The sequence below is a fragment of the Trachypithecus francoisi genome, unplaced genomic scaffold (assembly GCF_009764315.1).
Source record: "Trachypithecus francoisi isolate TF-2019V2 unplaced genomic scaffold, Tfra_2.0 Lachesis_group11, whole genome shotgun sequence".
NCBI classification, from domain to species: domain Eukaryota; kingdom Metazoa; phylum Chordata; class Mammalia; order Primates; family Cercopithecidae; genus Trachypithecus; species Trachypithecus francoisi.
This window is the reverse complement of record NW_022681456.1, coordinates 84,544,141-84,567,504: the sequence shown is the minus strand read 5'-3', so window position 1 is coordinate 84,567,504 and position 23,364 is coordinate 84,544,141. Positions and strand designations below refer to the sequence as shown.

Genomic DNA, 23,364 nt, shown 5'->3' with positions numbered 1-23,364 from the left:
CCACAGACCTCGTCCAGACAGCGCTCATAAGTCTCCCGCTGGTTTTCGTTGGCCTGGGCAAGTGCTGAGTTCTCTGCCTGCAGGAGTGAGGGAGGAAGAGGGCAAAAAGGTGGCTTTGGGGATTATTCTTCCCCCATGGCACATCCTTTTGGGGAGGCAACTACAGGGGTGCTAACTACACCCCACTCCGGCTCTTGGCTGTGAGCAGATTCTCATATGAGGAATCCTGCAGAGGCCAAGGGCAGCAGGAGGGCAGGGCTGACATGGGATGGTTTTCTGTAAACCCTGACCTCAATCAGTGGCACTGGGGGCCCTGGGGAGACACAGTGGCCAGGTAGACCTGAGGTGGGAGGTGCCCACAGTAACCCTCATTTCCCTGGGAGACGGGCAGAGGAGGCTGCAGGGAGGATGACAGGGTGTTAAGAATGTGGTGAGGGGTGTGGCCTGAGGATCCGCACCCTTGTCCCTCAACTCCTGAGCCCTGGGCCATCCAGCCTCTTCCTCCTGTGGCCTCTGACCACCCCCTTTCCTAGAGCCTGCAGAGGCATGAGAGGTAAGGAAGGGAAGTAGGGGTTAGGACGCTCATCCCTGTGCATGCTTCTTGTCCCTGAGCCGTCACTGGGCTAGGGAGCAAAGAGCAAGGAAAGGGCTTCTCAGAGGAGCTTTGCAAAAGAATCTTCTGTTAACCTCCTGCCTGGCAAAGCAGGCAGAGAGGAAGATCCATGGCACCCACAAACCCACAGGAAGCTCAGAGGGAGGGGCAGCCCCGCCTCCCCAGGGCTCTGGCTGGCACTGCTTCCCCCACCCTGCCCCATGCCGCACCTCCAGCTCCCTCAGTCGGTGCAGAAGCTCCTGGCAGGTGCCCGGCTCCATGCTGCCATCATCACTCTCTCCTGGTCTTGGGTTTCCAGGACCCCCAGCTGGCTGGTCCATGGCCTCAGACATCTGGCCCTGGGAACAAGGGAGAGAAGCCCCGGCAGGCTACTCCAAGGCACGAGAAGCAAGTGAGGAGGAAGAGGACAAAGATGAAACCCTTCAGTCTCCTTGGAGGTTAGGTCAGTGTGACCTATATGCATGACACTGGAACAACTCACGGCCAGGCTGGGAATCTCCCGGTCACGGTCACGGGGCAGACACACAGATACCCTCCTCGTCTTAAGAACAGAGACCACTGTTTTAGAAAGCCCCACACTAGCACAAGAAACCTGACTTCTCCACTGGGACTGGCCTCAAGCTGGTGAGTCATTCAGCCTCCCTGGGTCACAGTCCCTCTATTTGTAAGGTAACACCAATATCCTCTAATCTCATTCAGTGTTTGCAAACAAAGATTAGGTCTGTGAAAGTGATTTGAAGACGTTTAAAAAAAAAAAAACTACTTAAGACACAAACTGTTATTACTCATAACACTAACAATAATTTAAACTAATTTAATAAGTAAGACAACTGGGATTTTGTCCTGGGCATTGGTGGTCCCCTGCCTGAAGCAGGAACATGCTTTAGGTAGTGGAGACAATGGATAAAACCCTGGCTTTGTGGCCAAAAGCCTCTGCCTGGCTCTGCCTAGTATGAACTGGGTGAACATATGAAAATTGAGCTCATTCATTCACTTGGTCAACCAGATGATCCTCAGTTTCCTAGTTCTGAGAAACGGGCAGAAGAATTCTTCCTTCCTTACAGGGTCATTGTGAGAGTCAAATGTGACCACCTAGGGAACAGCACCCTGAGAACATGACTCGGCATGTGTGGAGAATACAGTTGAGCCTGGGGCCTGGCGCCTGGCACCCTTAGCTCTAGTTCGGGCTCCAGTGCTCACGTGTTGGGTCATCCCAGGGCAAGGTCCCGCTCCCTGAGCCTCAGGCTCCTCCTAGACAGAGCGGGAAGTGCCCTCCACACCTCCAGGGCTCTTCTTTCTAGCTCCAGCCTCACTAGGTACCCACTGCCCTGGCAGGAGCGAGGCCCCAGCAGATCAGGCTCTTTGTGCACACTGGTCCTTCTGCTGGGGTCTCTTGACACCACCTGCTCCTTTCCACTTGGCCATCTCCTCCCCATTCATCCTTCAGGGCTGCCAGGCGACGCTCCTGCAAGATCGTATACCAGCCTCTCCCACCAGACAGTCAACTCTGCATTTGCCTCCCCATCCAAACTCACATGCCTCCTGGTGGGATCCCTGGCATGTGGAGACAGACTGATGACTAGGCGAAGTTCATGACCACACTCAGCACGACCAGGGCTCAGACCTGCCTTGCACCACGGGATCCTCCCACCCCATCAAACCTTTGCCATTGTTGCTAGCTTGAACTGACTAGTCTTCATCTTCCAATTGAATTCCAATGTCTCTGCTAGAGAAAAATGCTGTCTTTTCTTTCATACAAATATTGTGAAGGTTTCCAGTAGATGAGCAACCCTTCCTATTATAAAAGGGTGGAACCTTGGTCCACCACTGACTACTCCTTGTGCCATTGAATCTCCCACAAAAGAAAAATGGGGTTGGGCGTGGTGGCTTATGCCTGTGACCTCAGCACTTTGGAAGGCCAAGGTGGGAGGATGGCTTAAGGCTAGGAGTTCAAGCCCAGCGGGGCAACATACTGAGACCGCATCTACCAAAAGAAAAAAAAAGAAGTGGGAGGATCCCTTGAGCCCTAGAGTTCGAGGCTGCAGTGAGCTATGATGGCCACTGCGCTCAAGCCTGGGCAACAAAGCGAGACCCTGTTTCAAAACAAAAATAAAAAGGGTTGGAGCTTTTGGACTATAGGAGAGAAGGGTCCTCAGCAGCTCACCACCCAGCCATCTGAGCGCTTGCTCCCCTATCCTCCACAGTGGAGCCCAGGGGTGCCTCTCCCACCCCCAGCATGCACAGGCCCCAAAGCCCCTCACCTGTCTCTGCCCCCTTACACAGGTGAGCACACTCACTCTAGCATCCAGAACGGTCACCTCGCCTGTGGAGAAAAAAAAGATGATGTCAGCCACGCACTTACTGGGCTCCTGCTATGCGCCAGGCACTGGGACATGGGATGAACAGCCAGAGAGAGCCCAGCTGCTATGAAGCTTCCATTCCATTGGGTGGGGCAGACAATGTACAGCGTTGGGTTGTGATAAGGCAGAGAGATGACAATTAAGCAGAGACCTGAATGAAGTCCAGATGAAATCCTGGAATGGGAAAGTATTTGGGACAGCAGAAAGAGCCAGTGCAAAGGTCCCCAGCTCTCAGCCAGGAATCATCAGATAACAGAGGAGACTGAACAGTCACACCTGGTGCTTTACCACCCGGTTCTACAACATACATTGTCTTGTCTCGTGCTCAACAGTTAACCACAACAATGTTTTTTGGTTTTTTTTTGAGACGGAGTCTTGCTCTGTCGCCCAGGCTGGAGCGCAGTGGCCAGATCTCAGCTCACTGCAAGCTCTGCCTCCCGGGTTTACATCATTCTCCTGCCTCAGCCTCCCGAGTAGCTGGGACTACAGGCGCCCGCCACCTCGCCCGGCTAGTTTTTTGTATTTTTTAGTAGAGGCGGGGTTTCACCGTGTTAGCCAGGATGGTCTCGATCGCCTGACCTCGTTATCCTCCCAAAGTGCTGGGATTATAGGCTTGAGCCACCGCGCCCGGCCAACCACAAACAATGTTAAATGTTATTATCAGTACCTGTGTTTCAGATGAGGAAGCCGAGGAACAGGAAGTTACACTTGCACACATTGTGTGCACCCAGTGTGATGAACAGCACAGGCACTTTCTTCTACACTATCCCATCCGGTTCTCCTAACAACCCTGGAAGGGGAGCACCCACCTGTGGGAGGTGGCAGGCTCTGGGGCAGAGGATGTTGCCCAAGTCACATGGCTACTTCACAAAGCACACCAGACAGGCCTAGCTTTTCCCACTCCTCTGCACACACCCAAGCTGCACTGTAAGCTCCACAGTACAACAGACATTGAAGCTCCGTACAGCCCCAGTACTCCCCAGAGGCTAGAAACTTGGGCTAGAAATCTGACACTAAAGAATCTCTTTTCGGCCGGGCGCGGTGGCTCAAGCCTGTAATTCCAGCACTTTGGGAGGCCGAGACGGGTGGATCACGAGGTCAGGAGATCGAGACCATCCTGGCTAACACAGTGAAACCCCGTCTCTACTAAAAAAATACAAAAAACTAGCCGGGCGAGGTGACGGGCGCCTGTAGTCCCAGCTACTTGGGAGGCTGAGGCAGGAGAATGGCGTAAACGCAGGAGGCGGAGCTTGCAGTGAGCTGAGACCTGGCCACTGCACTCCAGCCTGGGCGGCAGAGCGTGACTCCGTCTCAAAAAAAAAAAAAAAAAGAATCTCTTTTCGGCCGGGCGCGGTGGCTCAAGCCTGTAATTCCAGCACTTTGGGAGGCCGAGACGGGTGGATCACGAGGTCAGGAGATCGAGACCATCCTGGCTAACACAGTGAAACCCCGTCTCTACTAAAAAAATACAAAAAACTAGCCGGGCGAGGTGACGGGCGCCTGTAGTCCCAGCTACTTGGGAGGCTGAGGCAGGAGAATGGCGTAAACGCAGGAGGCGAGCTTGCAGTGAGCTGAGACCTGGCCACTGCACTCCAGCCTGGGCGGCAGAGCGTGACTCCGTCTCAAAAAAAAAAAAAAAAAGAATCTCTTTTCGGCCGGGTGCGGTGGCTCAAGCCTGTAATCCCAGCACTTTGGGAGGCCGAGACGGGTGGATCACGAGGTCAGGAGTTCGAGACCATCCTGGCTAACACGGTGAAACCCCGTCTCTACTAAAAACACACAAAAAACTAGCCGAGCGAGGTGGCGGGCGCCTGTAGTCCCAGCTACTCAGGAGGCTGAGGCAGGAGAATGGCGTAAACCCAGGAGGCGGAGCTTGCAGTGAGCTGAGATCCGGCCACTGCATTCCAGCCTGGGTGACAGAGCGAGACTCCGTCTCAAAAAAAAAGAATCTCTTTTCTCTTTTTCTCACTTGTAAAACAGGGATAAGAACACTTAGCCCAAAGGATTGTTGGAGGACAAAATGAGATAATATATGTAGAGTGTCTGGCACGAATTCCATAAATGGAGACTTTTCATATCATCACCTGCTGACACAGGCACAGTGCAAAGCTATGCGGTTGTTGTAGAGCCTGCTGCTACCTTGTCCGTTCACACAGAGGCCGACTCCGAGTCCCAGGGCCCTTACCCAGGGGTCTCAGCTACAGGGGTACCTGAAAATCTCAGAGTGCTCCCCGCCCACCCTGACCTCAGAGGCCTCCTCTCCAACTCCTCCCAGCCGGCTCTCCAGCCCCAGGGCCAGCCTCACCTTCCCTCTTCTCTTCTGATACCCCAGAAAGAGAAGCAGCTGGATGTTTGGGGACTGGGGTAACAGTGAAAGGGGAGAATGCTTCTTTGTGTGTGTGTGTGTGTGTGTGTACACAACAGTGGGAAGGGGACTTCTGAAAACACTTGGAGGAAAAGGAAGACCTGTTTAATACTGACTTTTTAATTTTTTTTAAGAGACAGGATCTCACCCCACTGCCCAGGCTGGAATTCAGTGGCACATTCATAGCTCACTGCATCCTTGGCCTCCTGGGCTCAAATGACCTCCTGCCTTAGCCCCCCAAGTGGCTAGGATGAGAGGCATGAGTCACTGTGCCTGGCCTCTAATGCTTATTGTTAATACTCTATAACAATCTGAAGTTGTTTGTTATTTTAACGTCATAAAAATGTATCATATTTAACTTGGTTTGTTCATAACATTATCATGTTTGATAGACTTAGAAATATACAGGCCTGGAAAAAAATGAAAAAATTTTAAGAATTATCCTCCTTCCCACAAATGTGGTGAAACCCAGACAATGTCTCAGGTCACCTCTAGCATCGGACCAGTGCCACCCTCACCCACAACTCTAGTCTCTGGGCCATTGTCCTCCCACAGCCTGGAGCAACCTGCCTGTAGGTTCCCAGCGTGTCCCTCAATCCCCTCACCATCTACTTCTCTAGTGAAAACTTCCATGGAAGAGAGGCTGGGGTGTGGCTGAGGTATGCTGTGGAGGAGGAGAAAAAAGTTGGGAGGGTGAGGGAAAGGAATGGGATGAAGAGGGCAGCATCCAGGGTCTGGAAAAGGATAATGCTAAGGACCGGGAAACCCTAAGGTTTGTGTTCTTCACAAGAAAGCAACAATGAAACAATGGGTGACAGTGGTTTAGTAGAATATCTTTTCCCAAAATAATAAAAAAGCATCCAGGTTAGCAGCAAGGCCCAGCTGTGAGGACTGGCTGTGGATTCTCTATGTGTGCACGCAGTGGTTTTCTGTGCTGAGGAGCATGGAGACCCCACACACTCCACAAAGCCAGGCACGGCCCTGATCCATAGCTGAGCTCCTGTGAATCCCAGGCCGGGAGGCCTGAGTCCCACTGCGAATGGGGGAGACCCTCTGATTTATGAGCCAGCCAGTGGCCACAGTTCTTCTTCTCAGTGTGCCCCAGCTGGAGCAGGGCTGGGACTCAGCCCCACTTTGGGAGAAACACTTTCTGGCCTCACAGCAAGGGAGTCTGGGGTCAGCCCAGGATGAGGGGCCTCCTCTGCATCTGCAGGGCCATGACAGTGGAGGGCAGGAAGCTGTTACGGAGAAGAGACCTGCAGGAAAGCTTGGTGGTGGGGAGGAGCACGGGTCGTGAGAGTCGGCTCAGAGTCTGAGTTCAAGATTTCTAAAGAAAACTTCCTGTGTCCTTATCCTTCTCTAGGGAAGGTCGAGATTCAGAGAGAGACCACCACCACCAGCTCCAAATCAAAGCCAAGTCAGGAATGTGGCCCTCTGGAGTCTGGGCTTTCTGCCTGCATCTCATGAGGGACGCCTACCCAGGCAGGCTTCGAAATGGTGGTCCCTGCTGCCTCCCCAGGGGCTGAGCGCCGCCTCCTCCCTCAGGACCCACAGCTCTTGCTCACAGCCCTGAGCTCAGCCCGACCTGGGGCAGGGAAAACCCCAGGCTTGGGGTTTTCGGAATGGCTCTGGTTTCAAACATTCCTCTGGTGGCCCCAACACATCTGGGACGTTGGGTCTGGACACACGGTGCTGCCCAGGCAGGGGCTGGGAACTCTAACTTGAACTGGAGGCTTCTCCCGCCGGAATTGCCAGCGGAGGCCCCTCCCTCCACAAAGGCCTGATTCAGAGGGAGGTGACCTCAGTGCAGGGGGAGGGAGAGAAGGAGCGGGGAGAAGAGCAGAGTCCTCTCTGGCTCGTCCTTCAGAGGGGGTGGAGAGGGGCAGTTTTCAGGCAGCCAGGGCTGCGGAAGAGGGAAACTTGCTCAGGGGTCTCTGGGTAACCTGGGCGACTACCATCTCTTCAGCCAAGTCAGTCACAGAGGGCCCCAGCTCTCTCTTGCCCCTTAAAGCCAGGAGGGGACAGAGGCTTTCAGGGCCTCCAAAGAGATCTGACTGTCCTGGTCTTTCAGTTAGCCAGACCAGAGGGGGTCTGTAGCTCCCACCCCCTCTCCAGCAGGGCACAGGCAAGACCCCTCCCTGAACAGAGACCAGGCATGGGAGGAAGGGGCTGGAGAGGCAGGCCTGTCCTCATTCCCTCACCCCGGCCCTTAGCCAAGGCCTCCTGGCCCCTGGTGAGCCCCTCACTCACCAGCTGTTCCCCCCAGAGTCCTCTAGGGAGAGAAGCCAGGGAGCAGGAGTGGGGGAGGGTGGGCAGCTGTAGGAAGGCAGAGATGGAGAGCTCACTTAATCACAGAATCACCCGTAACGCCAACCGCTTCCCTCTGCGCCCTCCCCAGCTGCTTTCTGGAATCCTTCTTACTCTCCCAGCCCTTTTACCAGTCACACCCAAGAATCCACTTGTAAACAGCAATTTCTGTCCTCACAGCAAACACCCTTTCCAGCCAAGATCAGCCCTGGGCTGCTGAGGAGTGTGGGGAGAGACAGGAGGACTGAGGCCTGGCTCCCAGGGCACTTCTAGCCTGAAAGGGGCCACTAAATCCCTGGCCCAAAGCATCTTTCAGCTCTGAGAATTCCAACTGGTCTCTTCCCGCTTCAGGGTAAGAGGGCAGACAAGAATTTCCTTCCCTCCTCCTGACAACTGGTATTGGAGACACAATAGCCCTTCTGAGAGGCATCTGTCTTGGAAGGGGCCCCCTGCATCCCCCCAACTTCCTTTTCACAGGCATTCTAAGCACCTCAACCACCATGGCGCGGGTTCTTCCAAACCGGCTGCAGGATAGGTCCTCGGCCCTTCCAGGAAGGGAAGAAGGAAGGGCAGTCGTGTTATGAGCCCCAAAGGCTTCCAGATTTCAACATCCCTCATCTCCCCTCCCTCAGAGCCCTCCTGCTCCCTGTCCACAGCATAATCCAGTAACAAAAATAGCAGCTGCTGGGGGTGGGGAGAGGGAAGGGGTGCCGACACAATGGGTTTATTTATAGGACCACACACCAGGGGCTCTGCAGCGAAGCAGCCCAGGCCCCACTCCCAAAAGTCCAGACCGTGCTGTCCTAGCCCAGCCGAGGGTACTGGAAACAGCCTCAGACCGGAAGGCAGAAGAGTCTAGCATTCAGTCCCAGTTCTAACTCTGCAATTAACTTACACGCTGTGTGACTAGGCAAATCATTCCGTCTCCCTGGGATGAGTTTCTTCACACCAAGTGGTTGTTGTTCTGCCACAGTGGTTCCCACAGTGGGGCCCAGGCACCCTGTGGCCCTCTCCAGGGGTCTGTAAGGTCAAAGCTGTTTTCCTACTACTACTAAGACACTATCTGCCTGTATTACTCTCATTCTCTCCTGAGTGTACAGTGGCATTTTCCAGATACTATGCTGTGTGATACCACAAAAGATTGAATACCGAAGCAGACAGGAGAAGCCAGCTTCCTTCTATTAAGTCAGACATGAGAGATTTGCAAAAATAGAGAACAGTGACATTCTTATTATTTGTGTTTTGGAACATATATAATTATATTTTTAAATAAAATATTAACATGTGATGGGTTTATTGCTATTTTTAAACAAATTAATTAAGTAACTGTAAGTATAACACATATAAACAAAGTTCTTCGGGGTCTTCAAGTTTTAAGTATATAGAAGTGTCCTCAGACCAAAAAGTTGGAGTTGTTTTTCTACAACAGTGCTGTCCAGTAGAACTTTCTGTGATAATGAACATGCTTAGTCTCTACTATCCAACATGGAAGCTATCTATTAGCTACACGTGGCTGCCGAACACTTGAAATGTGGCTAGTCCAACTGAGGAACTGAATTTTACATTTAATTTTAGATAGCCACATGCAAGCTCAAGAAGCTCCCTGGGATTCCTTGACTTGTGTATTCTAGGACAATGCTTCTTTCCACAAGGTGTGGATGTTGGAAAGGGACTTCTGTCCCCAGGCTTGTGCTTAACGCTCTCTCTCACTCTCTTCCCCACCACATAAGGCCAGCTCAGCTCCACTGTCAGTCCAGCCTGGCAATCCTGCCCGGCTCGAGTAAGAGAGCTACTCCCTCATTCTCTGCCATGAGTAGTACACACCCTGTCCGCTCTCCTAAAACTTCTGGCCTACCACCCTCCTGTTTCCCCAGAGGATTAAAGCCAGCAGAAGGAAATCCCCTCACACATCCTGCCACCACCATCCCAGCCCCCTCGGAACCCTCCCCACCTCCTCGTCCACTATTATAGCAGATGAGTTGCCTGCTCCCAGCCAAAGCCGGTACCGCTTGTCCCAGACTTACCCCATTTACATCTTCAGTATCTACCTCCTGAATAGAGTTTTCCCATCTACCCTTTAAAACTTAAAATCTTTAAATCTTAAGAACAATCTTCTCGCTGGGCACAGTGGCTCACACCTGTAGTCCCAGCTACTTGGGAGGCTGAGGTGGGAGATCACTTGAGGGACTACCAGGCTGCAGCGAGTTATGACCCAGCTACTGCTGCACTCCAGCCTGGGCGACAGAGAGGGACCCTTTGTTTTCTCTTAAACAAACAAAACCAACAATCTTTGCTTGACATTTTCCCAGATACTGCCAAATTTCAAAAAATACTCTAGATACTTCAAAGCCAAACTTCTCAAAAAACAAAAAAGAAAATCCCAAAACCATTTTCTCATTCCTCCCTCAACCTGGTCCAACTTCAGTGGTAACCACCACGATGCTAAATCCAAACAATATTTTTCAGTCCTCATTGCCGTCGCAGGTATAAGACCTCTGTGACCACTTCCTCCTGGACTTTTTTTTTTTTTTTTTTTACGGAGTCTTGCTCTGTCGCCCAGGCTGGAGTGCAGTGGTGCAATTTCGGCTCACTGCAAGCTCCGCCTCCCGGGTTCACGCCATTCTCCTGCCTCAGCCTCACAAGTAGCTGGGACTACAGGCACCCGCTAATTTTTTTGTATTTTTCTTAGTAGAGACGGGGTTTCACCGTGTTAGCCAGGATGGTCTCGATCTCCTGACCATCCTGGTCCCTGTCTCACACAATTCACCCACTTGAAGTATACAATTCAGTGGTTCTTGGTATACTCAAACATATGTGCAGTCATCACCATGGTTAATTTTAGAACACTTTTATTAGCCTTTTTTGTTCCTTTCCTTAACACTGCCCCCTCCCCACCCAGTCACAGGCAACCACTCATCTGTTTTCTGTCTCTGTGGATTTCCCTATTCTGGACATTTCATGTTAATTCAATCATATCATTGGTGCCTTCTACGACTGGCTTCTTTCACTTTGTGTGATGTTTTCAAGGTTCATCCACGTTGTTGCATGTTTCAGTGCTCCATTCTTTTGTTTTCTTTTTCTTTTTTTTTTTTTAGACAGAGTTTCACTCTTGTTACTCAGGCTGGAGGGCAATGGTGTGATCTCAGCTCACTGTAACCTCTGCCTCTCAGGTTCAAGCGATTCTCTTGCCTTAGCCTCCTGAGTAGCTGGGACTACAGGCATACGCCACTACGCCTGGCTAATATTTTTGTATTTTTTAGTAGAGACGGGGTTTCACCATGTTGGCCAGGCTGATCTCGAACTCCTGACCTCAGGTGATCCTCCCGCCTTGGCCTCCCAAAGTGCTGGAATTACAGGCGTGAGCCACCACACCCAGCCTCCATTCCTTTTTATGGGTGAACGGTGCTCCACTGTATAGGCCAGCCACAGTTTATCTATCCATTCTACTGATGAACATTTGGCTTGCTTTCACTTTTTAGCTATTATGAATATTGCTATGAGCATTTATGTAGTTATCCCTTGGCATCCCCAGGGGATTGGATCTAGGTCTCCTGCAAAAATCAAAATCTGAGGATGCTCAAGTCCCTTATATAAAAAAATGGTGCAGTATTTGCATATAACCTAAATACTTCATCTGGTATACTTTACAAATCATCTCTAGGTTTCTTATCATACCTAAACAGTGTAAATGCTATGTAAATAGTTGTTAGACTACATATATAAACAATATATGTATTGTTTTAAGCTTTGTATAATTTTAATTTTTTTTAATTGTTTTTTTTCTTCCAAATATTTTTGGCCCGCAGCTGGTTGGACCCTCCCTGCAAATGTGGAGCACCAACTACACAAGTTTTTGTATAGATGTATGTTTTCCTTTCTCTTGGGTATATATACTTAGGAGTAGAATTGCTGGTTTAATCATTTGAGGAACTGTCAGATTGTTGTCCAGAGCAGGTGTACCATTTTATAATCCCACCAGCAGTGTATGAGGGTTCCAATTTCTCCATACGGTCATCATTTATTATTTGATCTGCTGATTCCAGCCACCCAATAAGTATGAAGTGAGATTTTATTGTGGTTTGAGTTTGTATCTCCCTGATGACTAATGATGTTAAGCATCTTTGCATGTGCTTATTGGCCATGTGTATCTCTTCCTTGGAGAAATGTTTTTCAAATTTTTGCTGATTTTTAAACTGGGGATTGTGTCTTTTTATTATCTAATTGTGAGAATTCTTTTTAAAAAAAAAATTTTTTTTTGAGATAGAGTCTTACTCTGTAGCCCAGGCTGGAATGCAGTGGCACGATCTCAGCTCACTGCCACCTCTGCATCCTGGGTCAAGCAATTCTCCTGTCTCAGCCTCCCAAATACCTGGGATTACAGGCATGCGCTATCACACCTGACTAATTTTTGTATTTTTAGTAGAGATGGGGTTTCACCATGTTGGCCAAGCTGGTCTTAAACTCCTAGCCTCAAGTGATCTGCCCGCCTCGGCCCTGCAAAGTGCTGGGATTACATGCGTGAGACACTGTTCCCAGCCTACTTTTTTTTTTTTTTTTAAGAGATAAGATTTGGCTTGGCTCTGTCACTCAGGCTGGAGTGCAGTGCCACAGTCATAGCTTACTGCAACTTCAGACTCCTAGGCTCAAGTGGTCCTCCCACTTCAGCCTCCCAAGTAATCAGGACTACCACAGCTGGCTAATTTTAAAATTTTTTGTAGAGACAGGGTCTTGCCATACTGCCCAGGCCGATCTTGAACTCCTCCTAGTGATCCTCCTGCCTTGGCCTCCCAAAGCACTGGGATTACAGGGATGAGCAACTTTGCCCAGCCTAGTTTTCAGAACTCTTTATATATTCTAGATACAAGTCCTTATATATATATATGTGTGTGTGTCTGTGTGTGTGTACGTATATATATGTGTATATATATGTATATACATGATTTGAAAATATTTTCTTCCATTCTGTGGGCTGTCTTCTCACTTTCTTGAGGGTATCCACTTCTTCCTGGATGACTTTTCCCTTTCCTATTACATTCCCGTGATGCTCCCACCCCTCTTCCACCTCTTCTTCTATGTGCCTATGTGTTACTTTATGTATAAACACATACTTAAAAAAATACATAGTAGCACATTCTCATGGCTCCACATCTTTCTTTAGCAGAACAATTTTTAGAAAATGAAACTATAGCCTTTATATGGATCTTATCAGTTTTTGTACCAATATTCTGCTCCAAGATCCAATCCAGGATTCCACAGGGTACTTGGTCACCCAGTCTCCTTAGCATTTACAATTCATGACAATCCTTCGACATTTCTTTACCTTTCATCATCTTAACACTTCTGAAGGGGTTAGTCAACATTTTGGAGAACGTCCTCCAATTTGGGTTGTTTGACATTCTCACTGATTAGACTGAGGTTATATGTTTTGACAAGAATACCATGGAGGTGATATGCCTTCCCCAGGGCATTGTATCTGAGGACACACATGATACCAAGTTTTCTTGTTTCTGGTGATGTTTTAACCTCATCACTTGGTTAGGCAGTATCTATTAATTGGTTTCTCCATTGTAAAGTCACTGTTTTTCCTTCTGCAATTAATATTTTGGGGGGCAATACTTTGTGACTATGCAAATATCCTATTTCTCCTTAAATTTTCACCTGGCAATTTTTAATCAAAATCAGTGGATCTTGCTTGTAGCAATTACTATGGTGTTCTAAAACATAATTTTCAATTTCCTATCTTCCTTCTATATTTATTAATTGCAAGTTTTCTATAAGGAAGAATTGTCCCTTCATCCCATTTAATCATGTATTTATATTGGTATGGATGAACTGGAGAGAGAGAGAGAGAGATACATATATATATATATACACACACACACACACACCACATACATAATCTTTTTTTTTTTTTTTTTGAGACGGAGTCTCGCTCTGTCACCCAGGCTGGAGTGCAGTGGCCGGATCTCAGCTCACTGCAAGCTCCGCCTCCCGGGTTTATGCCATTCTCCTGCCTCAGCCTCCCGAGTAGCTGGGACTACATTAGCTGGGACTACAGACGCCCGCCACCTCGCCCGGCTAGTTTTTTGTATTTTTTAGTAGAGACGGGGTTTCACTGTGTTAGCCAGGATGGTCTTGATCTCCTGACCTCGTGATCCGCCTGTCTCGGCCTCCCAAAGTGCTGGGATTACAGGCTTGAGCCACCGCGCCCGGCTATTATTTTTTTATTTAATTTTTTTTTTTGAGAGGGAGTCTCGCTCTGTTGCCCAGGCTGGAGTGCAGTGGCGCAACCTCGGCTCACTGCAAGCTCTGCCTCCCGGGTTCACATCATTCTCTGGCCTCAGCCTCCCGAGTAGCTGGGACAACAGGCGCCCGCCATCACACCCGGCTAATTGTTTTGTATTTTTAGTAGAGACGGGGTTTCACCGTGCTAGCCAGGATGGTCTCGATCTCCTGACCTCATGATCCGCCCGCCTTGGCCTTCCAAAGTGCTGGGATTACAGGTGTGAGCCACCACGCCCGGCCTGGATATTTATTTAATCTTTGGGTTATAATCCAATACTATTATCACATTTCATTGCTCAAATTCCAGCTATGGCCACTGGCCATTGAGAATCTTTCAGGCTGGGTCCTCCTTCCAACACGCTTCCTTTTTTTTCTTTCTTTTTTTTTTTAGACAAGTCTTGCCCTGTCGCCCATGCTGGAGGGCAGTGGCGTAATCTCAGCTCAAGCGATTCTCATGCCTCAGCTTCCTGAGTAGCTGGGACCACAGGTGTGTGCCACTACGCCTGGTTAATTTTTATGTTTTTAGTAGAGATGGGGTTTCATCATGTTGGCCAGGCTGGTCTCAAACTCCTGACCTCAAGTGCTCCACCCACCTGGTCCTCCCAAAGTGCTGGGATTACAGGCATAAGTCACCACACCCAGCCAGTGCTTCTTTTTTTTTTTTTTCTTTTTTTTTCAAGCACTCTCTTGCCGTAAGATGTTCCTGGCTTATCTTGTATTTTCCTTGCCACAACCACTTTTCCAAGGAGCTCCACCATAGCAACCTTCTAAAACTATAAATCTGATTGTGTTCTTCCCACTTCAAATCTTCCCACAACCTCCCACTGCTTTTGGGACCGACCAAAGCCCTCAACACAACCCTCGAAGCCCTGCCTTTGTCTGGCCCCTGAGCAACTCTTTGGACAAGCTTTCCTGGACTCATGCAGCCTCATTGTTCTATCTTCTTCAAGTGCCTCCTGCAGGATCAGTATTTCCAGATGCAATGCATCCTGTTATTGAACATTCCCTGTGAAGAGGAGGGGACTCCCCATACTGTTAAAAGGGGAGCTCCCCCAGGAGAGGCTCTTGCTTGTATTTCTGCACTCCCTGCCACACCCTCTGCCGGTGTACCACTCCTACCAACCAGACCAGGCCCTGAGCCACCCTGCCCCCTGCAGAATTGGTGATCTCCTTTCATTCTCACCAGAAAAAAAGGTTAGAAAGAAGGGACAGTAGACCATCCTGGCTAACACGGTGAAACCCCATTTCTACTAAAAAAATACAAAAAACTAGCCGGGCGAGGTGGCAGGCGCCTCTAGTCCCAGCTGCTCGGGAGGCTGAGGCAGGAGAATGGTGTAAACCCGGGAGGCGGAGCTTGCAGTGAGCTGAGATCGGGTCACTGCACTCCAGCCTGGGCGACAGAGCAAGACTCCGTCTCAAAAAAAAAAAAAGAAAGAAAGAAGGGACAGCTAAGAACATACCTGGGCTCATCAGGTTCCCTGAAAGACCCCTAACTATCCTCCACCAAATGGCCCTTAAGGCCCACAGGACAAACTATACTGAGGGGTGAGGAAGAGACATTTTCAGATTTGTCCCTGACCCTTTCAAAGTCCTCAATCCTCTCAAAAAAAGGAAGAAAAAAAAAAAAAGCCAGAAGCGGTGGCTCACGCCTGTAATCCCAACACTTTGGGAGGCCAAGGTGGGCAGATTAAGAGGTCAGGAGTTTGAGTCCAGCCTGACCAACATGGTGAAACCCTGTCTTTACCAAAAATACAAACATTAGCTAGGCGTGGTTAGCTAGGCGTGGTGGTGAGCGCCTGTGGTCCCAGCTACTCGGGAGGCTGAGGCAGGAGAACTGCTTGAACCCGGGAGGCAGAGGTTGTGATGAGCCAAAATCGTACCACTGCACTCCAGCCTGGGTGACAGTGAGAGGCCGTCTCAAAAAAAAAAAAGTTGTCAACCCATTCTTAGGCCTCAGTGACTCTCTCTGGCAAATAGTACTAATCTATTCATTCTACAGATATTTCTGGACTGACAAACTCACTAGGAAACGCATTGCTTAGGTATATAGCTGGGGGCAATTCAGAGAAGGGTCAGCTCTTGGGCTTCTGGGAGCTTTCAGTCTATAAGGGACATAAGACATGCAAGAAAAAAAATCAGTAGTCTTTCTGTATGTTAACAATGAACTACCTAAAAAAGTACAAAATAATAAAATATTCCAGAATAAGTTTAACCAAGGAGGTGAATGATCTCTACACTAAAAACTATAAAACACTGATAAAAGAAATTGACATGGCCGGGCGCGGTGGCTCAAGCCTGTAATCCCAGCACTTTGGGAGGCCGAGGCGGGTGGATCACGAGGTCAGGAGATCGAGACCCTCCTGGCTAACACGGTGAAACCCCCGTCTCTACTAAAAATACAAAAAACTAGCCGGGCGCGGTGGCGGGCGCCTGTAGTCCCAGCTACTCGGAGGCTGAGGCGGGAGAATGGCGGGAACCCGGGAGGCGGAGCTTGCAGTGAGCCGAGATGGCGCCACTGCACTCCAGCCTGGGCGACACAGCGAGACAACGCTCTCAAAAAAAAAAAAAAAAAAAAAAAAAAAAAAAAAGAAATTGACATGAATAACTGGAAAGATGTCCCATGTCTGGGATTGGAATAATTAATATTTTTAAAATGTCCATAAATACCCAAAGCAATCTACAGATTCAATGCAATCCCTATCAAGATATCAATTATATTTTTCATAGAAATAGGAAAAAAATCCTAAAACTCATATGGAACCGTAAAAGACCCCAAATAGCCAAAGCAATATATCTGACAAAAGAATTACTTTGATAGAGTAAATAATAGAGATTAAAATCCTCTTATTTCTAGAACATAGGAATTGAACCTACCCCTGAGAATCCAAAATTCTCCGTGCTACCTATCACACCACATCCTAGAGTAAAGCCAGGTAAATAAGCTGAGCAAAAGTTTGTTCTTGAGCAAAAGAACAAACTTGGAGACATTACACTACCTGATTTGAAGAACCTACTACAAAGCTATAGTAATCAAAATAGCATGGTACTGGCATAAAAACAGACACTAGATGAATGGTTCAGAATAGAGAGACCAGAAATAAATCCACATGTTTACAGTTAATTGACCGCTGACAAAGATGCCAAGAACACACAACAGGGAAAAGACAGTCTCCTTAGTAATTAGTATTGAGAAAACTGGATATTCACATGCAGAAGAGTAAAATTAGATTAGACCCTCATCTCACACCATATACAAAAATCAACTAAAAATCTATTAAAAACTTAAACCTGGCCGGTCGCAGTGCTCATGCCTATCATCCTAGCACTATGGGAGGCCAAGGCAGGCAGATCACTTGAGGTCAGGAGTTTGAGACCAGCCTGGGCAACGGAGTGAAACCTCCTCTCTACTAAAAATACAAAAATTAGCTGGGTGTGGTGGCTCATGCCTGTAATTCCAGCTACTTGGGAGGCAGAGGCACAGGAATCTCTTGAACCCAGGAGGTAGTGGAGGTTGTAGTAAGCTGAAATCTCACTGCTGCACTCTGGCCTGGGTTACAGAGCGAGACTCTGTCTTGAAAAAAAAAAACAACAAAAAACCTTAAACCTGACCAGAAACTGCAAAACTACTAGAATAAAATAAAATACAGGGGAAAAACTCCATGACATTGGTCTGGGCAATGACTTTTTGGATATGACCCCAAAAGCACAGGCAAAAAGGAGATTACATCAAACTAAAAAGCTTCTGCAGAGCAAAGGAAACAGCAGATTAAAGAGACAATCAACAAAATAGTAGAAAATATTTGTAAACCACACTTCTCATTCACTCAGGCTGGAGTACAGGTTGGTTGCAGTGGTACAATTATGGCTTACTGTAACCTCAAACTCCTGGGCTCAGCTGATCCTCCCACCTCAGCCTCCCGAGTAGCTGGGACTACAGGCATGCATCACCATGTCCAACTAATTTTTTGGATTTTTTTTTTGCAGAGACAGGGTTTGACCATGTTGCCCAGGCTAGTCTCGAACTCCTGGGCTCAAGCAATCTGCCTGCCTCAGCCTCCCAAAATGCTGGGATTATAGGCATGAGCCACCATGCAGAGCCTGACATTTCTTAAAAGACATACAAATGGCCAGTGGGTATATGAAAAAATGCTCAATATCACGAGTCATCAGGGAAATGTAAATTTAAACCACAATGAGATATTACTTCACACCTTTAGAATATTATAAAAAAGACAAAATAATAAGTGTTGACAAGGATGTGGAGAAAAGGGAACCCTTGTACACCATTGGAGGGAATATAAATTAGTATAGCCACTATGGTAAATGGTATGGAAGTTTCTCAAAAAACTTAAAATAGGCCAGACCCAGTGGCTCACACCTATAATCTTAACACTTTGGGAGGCCAAAGCAGGAGGATCACTTGAGTCCAGGAGTTCAAGACCAGCCTAGACAACACAAGACCCTGTATTTAAAAAAAAAAAAAAAAAAAGGCTGGGCGTGGTGGCTCACGCCTGTAATCCCAGCACTTTGGGAGGCTGAGGTGGGCGGATCACAAAGTCAGGAGATCGAGACCATTCTGGCTACATGGTGAAACCCCATCTCTACTAAAACTACAAAAAATTAGCCGGGCATGGTGGCGGGCGCCTGTAGTCCCAGCCACTTGGGAGGCTGAGGCAGGAGAATTGCTTGAACCCCGGAGGCAGAGCTTGCAGTGAGCTGAGATTGCCCACTGCACTCCAGCCCGGGCGACAGGGCGAGACTCCATCTCAAAAAAAAAAAAAAAAAAAAAAATTAAAAACCCTTAAATGGAACTACCATTAAATCAGGATGTTGAAGAGATATCTGCACTCCCATGTTTATTCATTGTAGTCAAGATATGGAACCAACCTAAGTATCCATCAGTAGATGAATGGATAAGGAAAAGATGCTATATATACATAATAGGACACTATTCAGCCCTAAGAAAGGAGGAAATCCTGTCATTTGTAACAACGTGGATGAATTCGGAGCACACTATGTTACATGAAATAAGCCAGGCACAGAAAAATACCACATGATCTCACTTATATATGGATTCTAAAAAGTTGAATGCGTAGAAGCAGAAGATTGCTTGAGCCCAGGAGTTCAGGACCGGTCTGGGCAACATAGCAAGACTCTGCCTCAAGGGAAAAAAAGAAAACAGACATGTGGATAGATAGCTGTACTATGAAGGAAGTTCCATAAGAGGAGTCTGTTGAAGAACTTTAAAAATCAGGAAAGAAATATTGGAGTTTTTCAGATTTGGAGACATCAAGTGAACAGAAGGTAAAGACAGGTGGGGTTTACATACAATGAAAAGGGAAGGGTGTCATTCCACACAGAAGGAAGGGCAGAAACAGAAGTGAGGAGGCAGAAACCTCTGGATGTATATGGAACCAGAATGACTCAGTGCTGCTGGATCTAAGGACATTTGAAGGTGATTGTTTCCTGCTCCCTGGCCCATGCCAATAACTAACTCCTCTCCTATCCCCTGGCAGAATTAGGGAGTTGCATCTTTTCAATATCCTGGGCATAACAAGAGACACATGCTGGGTCCCACAGGAGGAACCAAGGCAGAGAGGCTCCTGGAGGTGATGGCGAAGGTGATGGCAGAGCTGACCACTGAAACATCAGCTATTAGTGTTTTCTTCCAGGTCTGAGATAATAGGGCCTAGGAGGCTGCACCTGCAGGGGGAGGAGAGCTGGGCAGATACCCTTCCAGCTCCTAGTGCCCATCCCCTAAACTTTATCTTCTGGTTTTTTTTTTTTGAGATGGAGTTTTGCTGTGTCACCCAGGCTGCAAGGCAGTGGCGTGATCTTGGCTCACTGCAACCTCCACCTCCCGGGTTCAAGCGATTCTCCTGCCTCAGCCTCCCAAGTGGCTGGGACTACAGGCACGTGCCACCACGCCTGGCTAATTTTTGTATTTTTAGTAGAGACCGTATTTCACCGTGTTAGCCAGGATTATCTCGATCTCCTAACCTTGTGATCCACCCACCTCAGCCTCCCAAAGTGCTGGGATTACAGGCATGAGCCACTGCGCCCAGCCTCCCAATCTCCTGGCTTCTTTCTACAACAAGAATAGGCTCTGGCCAGCCAATATGCCTTCTGCATTCAAGCAACTCCAGTGCTCAGCTAGTGGGCACCATCCAGCCAGAGCCCAGAGGTGACACCCCAAGCTGCCAGCTCTGCGCTGGGAGGAGAAAACAGCTCTGGTTTGCCCACAAGCCCCCACTGGGCTCTGCTCTTGTTTGTGATCACAAACAGGAGGCAGGCTTTTGGGATTCTGCTCCTGAGATTCATGCAGCCAAACCACATGACCCTAGGTGAAGCTGGCACCCCACTGGGCCTCAGTTTCCTTCCTGTAAAATGGGGGTCAGCCCTCTGACTCCTCTCCCCTGCAGGGCACAGGAGAGAAGAATATCCCATCTAGAAAAGGACTGCAGCTGAGGAGCCAGGTCCCTTGTGCGGGATAGGGGTGGGGTAAGGAGCTCCGCAGGGCCTTCAGGGATAAACTGCTGGCTTTGATGCTGCCTTGCTCCTTCAAGGCCTGCAGGCTTCCCAGGAAAGCAGTGGGGGAGGAGAGAGGAAGGGGCGGCAAAGCCAAGAGTTTTAGCCTTCTTCTAGCCTGGAGGACAGGAAGTGAGGTGCTGTCTACAGAGGAAGTGAGAAGCAAACCCCCATCCCCACCCCCCAACTTCCCCTCAGCCTGGAGTGGAAAGAAAGGCTCCAGCTTCAGGAGCCTGCAGGCTCACAGCTGGGGAAATAGAAGGTGATGCAATGCGGGTAGGGGAAGAGGAATGATCAGCACCATCTGGAAGAGAAGGGGGTCTCCTGTCTTGGACACAATAAAACTCTAGGGACCCAGGACATCCCACAGACTGGGGGAGTGGTGAGAAGAGAAGCCACTCAAGCCAAGTTGAGAAAGCCAGTATTCCAGGCCACGTGGTACCCACATCTGCAGTCCTGGCCTGACTCCTGCTCCCAGCATGTGTGCCATGGCATGCGCCTCAGCACGGGCCACCCCCAGCACTAGGTGGGGCAAGTCCTCGGAGCACTTGCTCTTATAGCACGTGTCCTTTCTTTGCAACCCTTATCATGGCTATAATTATAGAACTGTTTAATTACTTGATTAACGTGGACTTTTTTGATCACCACTTATCCCTAGAGATTAGCACAGCACCCAGCACACAGTAAATTCTAAATAATCTGCTGGCTGAATAAATAGGCCGCTCATATGGCTTGAGAATTCCTCAGAGGCCAGTTTGGCCTGAATCCTGACATCTGAATGAAGTTCGGTATACAAAGGTGAATGAACACTGCTCATGACTTGGGGCCAACTGGGGAACCCTGGGATGAGTGGTCAAGGCCAGTGCTATGGTCTGAATGCTTGTATCCCCGCAAATCCACATGTTGAAATTCTAATACCCAAGGTAATGCTATTGCGGGGTGGTGGGGCAGTGGTGCTTTGGGACGTAAATAGGTCATGGAGGTGGAGCCCTCATGAAGGGGATTAGTGCTCTTATAAAAAGGGGCCTGGTGGGATTCCTCACCCCTTCCACCATGTGAGGACACAATAAGAAGCCTCTGTCCAGGAATCAGAAAGCTGGCCCTCACCAGACACCAAATCTGCCCTTGCCTTCACCTTGGACTTCCCAGCCTCTAGAGCTGTGAGAAATAAATTTCTGTTGTTTCTAAGCTGCCTAGCTTATGGTATGTTGTTACAGCAGCTCAAACAGACTAAGACAGCCAGAAACGGGAGAGCTGACATAGGTGGTAGGAGAAATCCAGGCACACCCAGGTACTGCTAATAGGTAAGGCAACAAATACAGTAGACATGCTACGCTGTATTTTTGGGTAAGAATGAAAAAAAAGAATATATATTTGTGTGTGTTTGGTATTGTGTAAGGAAACTCAAGGGATATATAAGAAACTAATAAATGATTATGGGGGAAAAGGGGATGGAGGTGGGAGCGAGATTTTTTTTTTTTTTGAGACAGGGTCTCACTGTTGCCTAGGCTGGAATGTGGTAGCTCAATCTCTGCTCACTGCAACCTCTGCTTCCTGGGTTCAAGTGATCCTCCCACCTCAGCCTCCCCAGTAGCTGGGACTACAGGTGCATACCACCACGCCTGGCTAATTTTTATATTTTTTGGTAGAGACGAGGTTTCACCGTCTTAGTTAGGCTGGTCTTGAACTCCCAACCTCAAGTGACCCACCCACCTTGGCCTCCCACAGTGCTGGGCATGAGCCACAGTGCCCAGCAGAGATTTCAATTTTCAAACTAAATTTATAAAACCTGGTGAAAAAAGAAAACAAAACTGCAAAAAATATTAGAAGGAATCAAACTATTCAACAAGTTTATTTCTAAAGCTCCTCCCAGCTGTGGCATCGACCCTCTTCCAGGCCCCTAGGACAAGGGAGCAGGAGAGGCGGCCAGTCAGATGAATATGGGGCCTCTAACCCACGGTTGCTGATGCCTTCACATCCTTTCTTCTCCAGCCATCTTGCCCTGGGTTAGCAGAGAGGCCCTCCTAACCCCAGGCTGTGGTGTGGGCATGGTAACACCACTATTCAGAAGTTGGTCATGGGCACTTCCACCTGGGTAAGAGTTGGGTTTATTCTAGGTCCCTCAGAAGGGGGACAGTCTGGTCAGGGGCAGAGGCAGAGGGCAGGGGAAAGTTTGGGGCCAGTGGGGTAAATGACTCCTGGAAGTGCCTGGTGCTGCTGTGGGCAGGTTCTGGGGGTGTCTCAACACATCCTTGTATAGAAGGGCCGATTATAGCCCCCATATCAAGTCAGCTGGGAGTGAGGTAATCAGCCCCTGGGAATTGCAACTGTTGAGAACCCCAGAGATACACCCCAGGAGTTCCAGGGCCCCTCACAGCCCTGCCTAGAAAAACCTTGACCACTGGCCTACCAGAGTGTCTACGGGCAGGGACAATTTCAGGCTGAACTACATGAGAGTGAGGAGACATGCAGACCACAGGTTCTAAGCAGCACCTGTCACTCAAACCCTGCAGGCAACAACAGGAGCAGCAGAATGGGGTCTTCTCTCCTTTAAGACATCTATACTTGAAAAAAAAAAAAAAGCATAGTGAATATTGGAGAATTCCCAGAGTTCAAGGACCAGCATAAGGTACAGGGTGCTGTATCTGACTGGGTTCTTCTCAGCAGCTGCTGGGTTTTAGAAATCGGTAATAAGAGCAACAATAATTCACCTTAATAACAGCCTGGCCTCCTCTTTCATCTGTGTAACTCCCAGAGCTGGGAGAATGGTAATTATCGAGCAGGTGCCACACCCCAATGGTGATGCATAATTAATACAGGAACACTGGCTGGGAAACTGAGGCCCAAGGAGAAGGATTTCCCCTCACAGAGAGTTACAGACACAGGTGCCGAGGGCTGCTGGGTGG

At 48.7% G+C, this 23,364-nt stretch overlaps 1 protein-coding gene across 5 annotated transcripts in view; it reads right to left on the bottom strand.

Annotated features, from left to right (window-relative positions):
* NCKAP5L (NCK associated protein 5 like) overlaps positions 1–23,364 on the bottom strand; it is a 39,774-nt gene that overhangs the window by 11,977 nt on the left and 4,433 nt on the right. For 2 of the 5 annotated variants that reach the window (XM_033222145.1, XM_033222150.1), the window contains exons 2-4: positions 2,875–2,936; positions 823–981; positions 9–77 (exon numbers count right to left, since the gene is read on the bottom strand). In XM_033222145.1, coding sequence (XP_033078036.1) covers positions 9–77; positions 823–945 — 192 coding nt within the window. In that variant the 5' untranslated portion in view covers positions 946–981; positions 2,875–2,936. The remainder of the gene's footprint in view (positions 1–8; positions 78–822; positions 982–2,874; positions 2,937–23,364) is intronic. The other 3 variants (XM_033222146.1, XM_033222147.1, XM_033222148.1) reach the window with 3 other exon arrangements.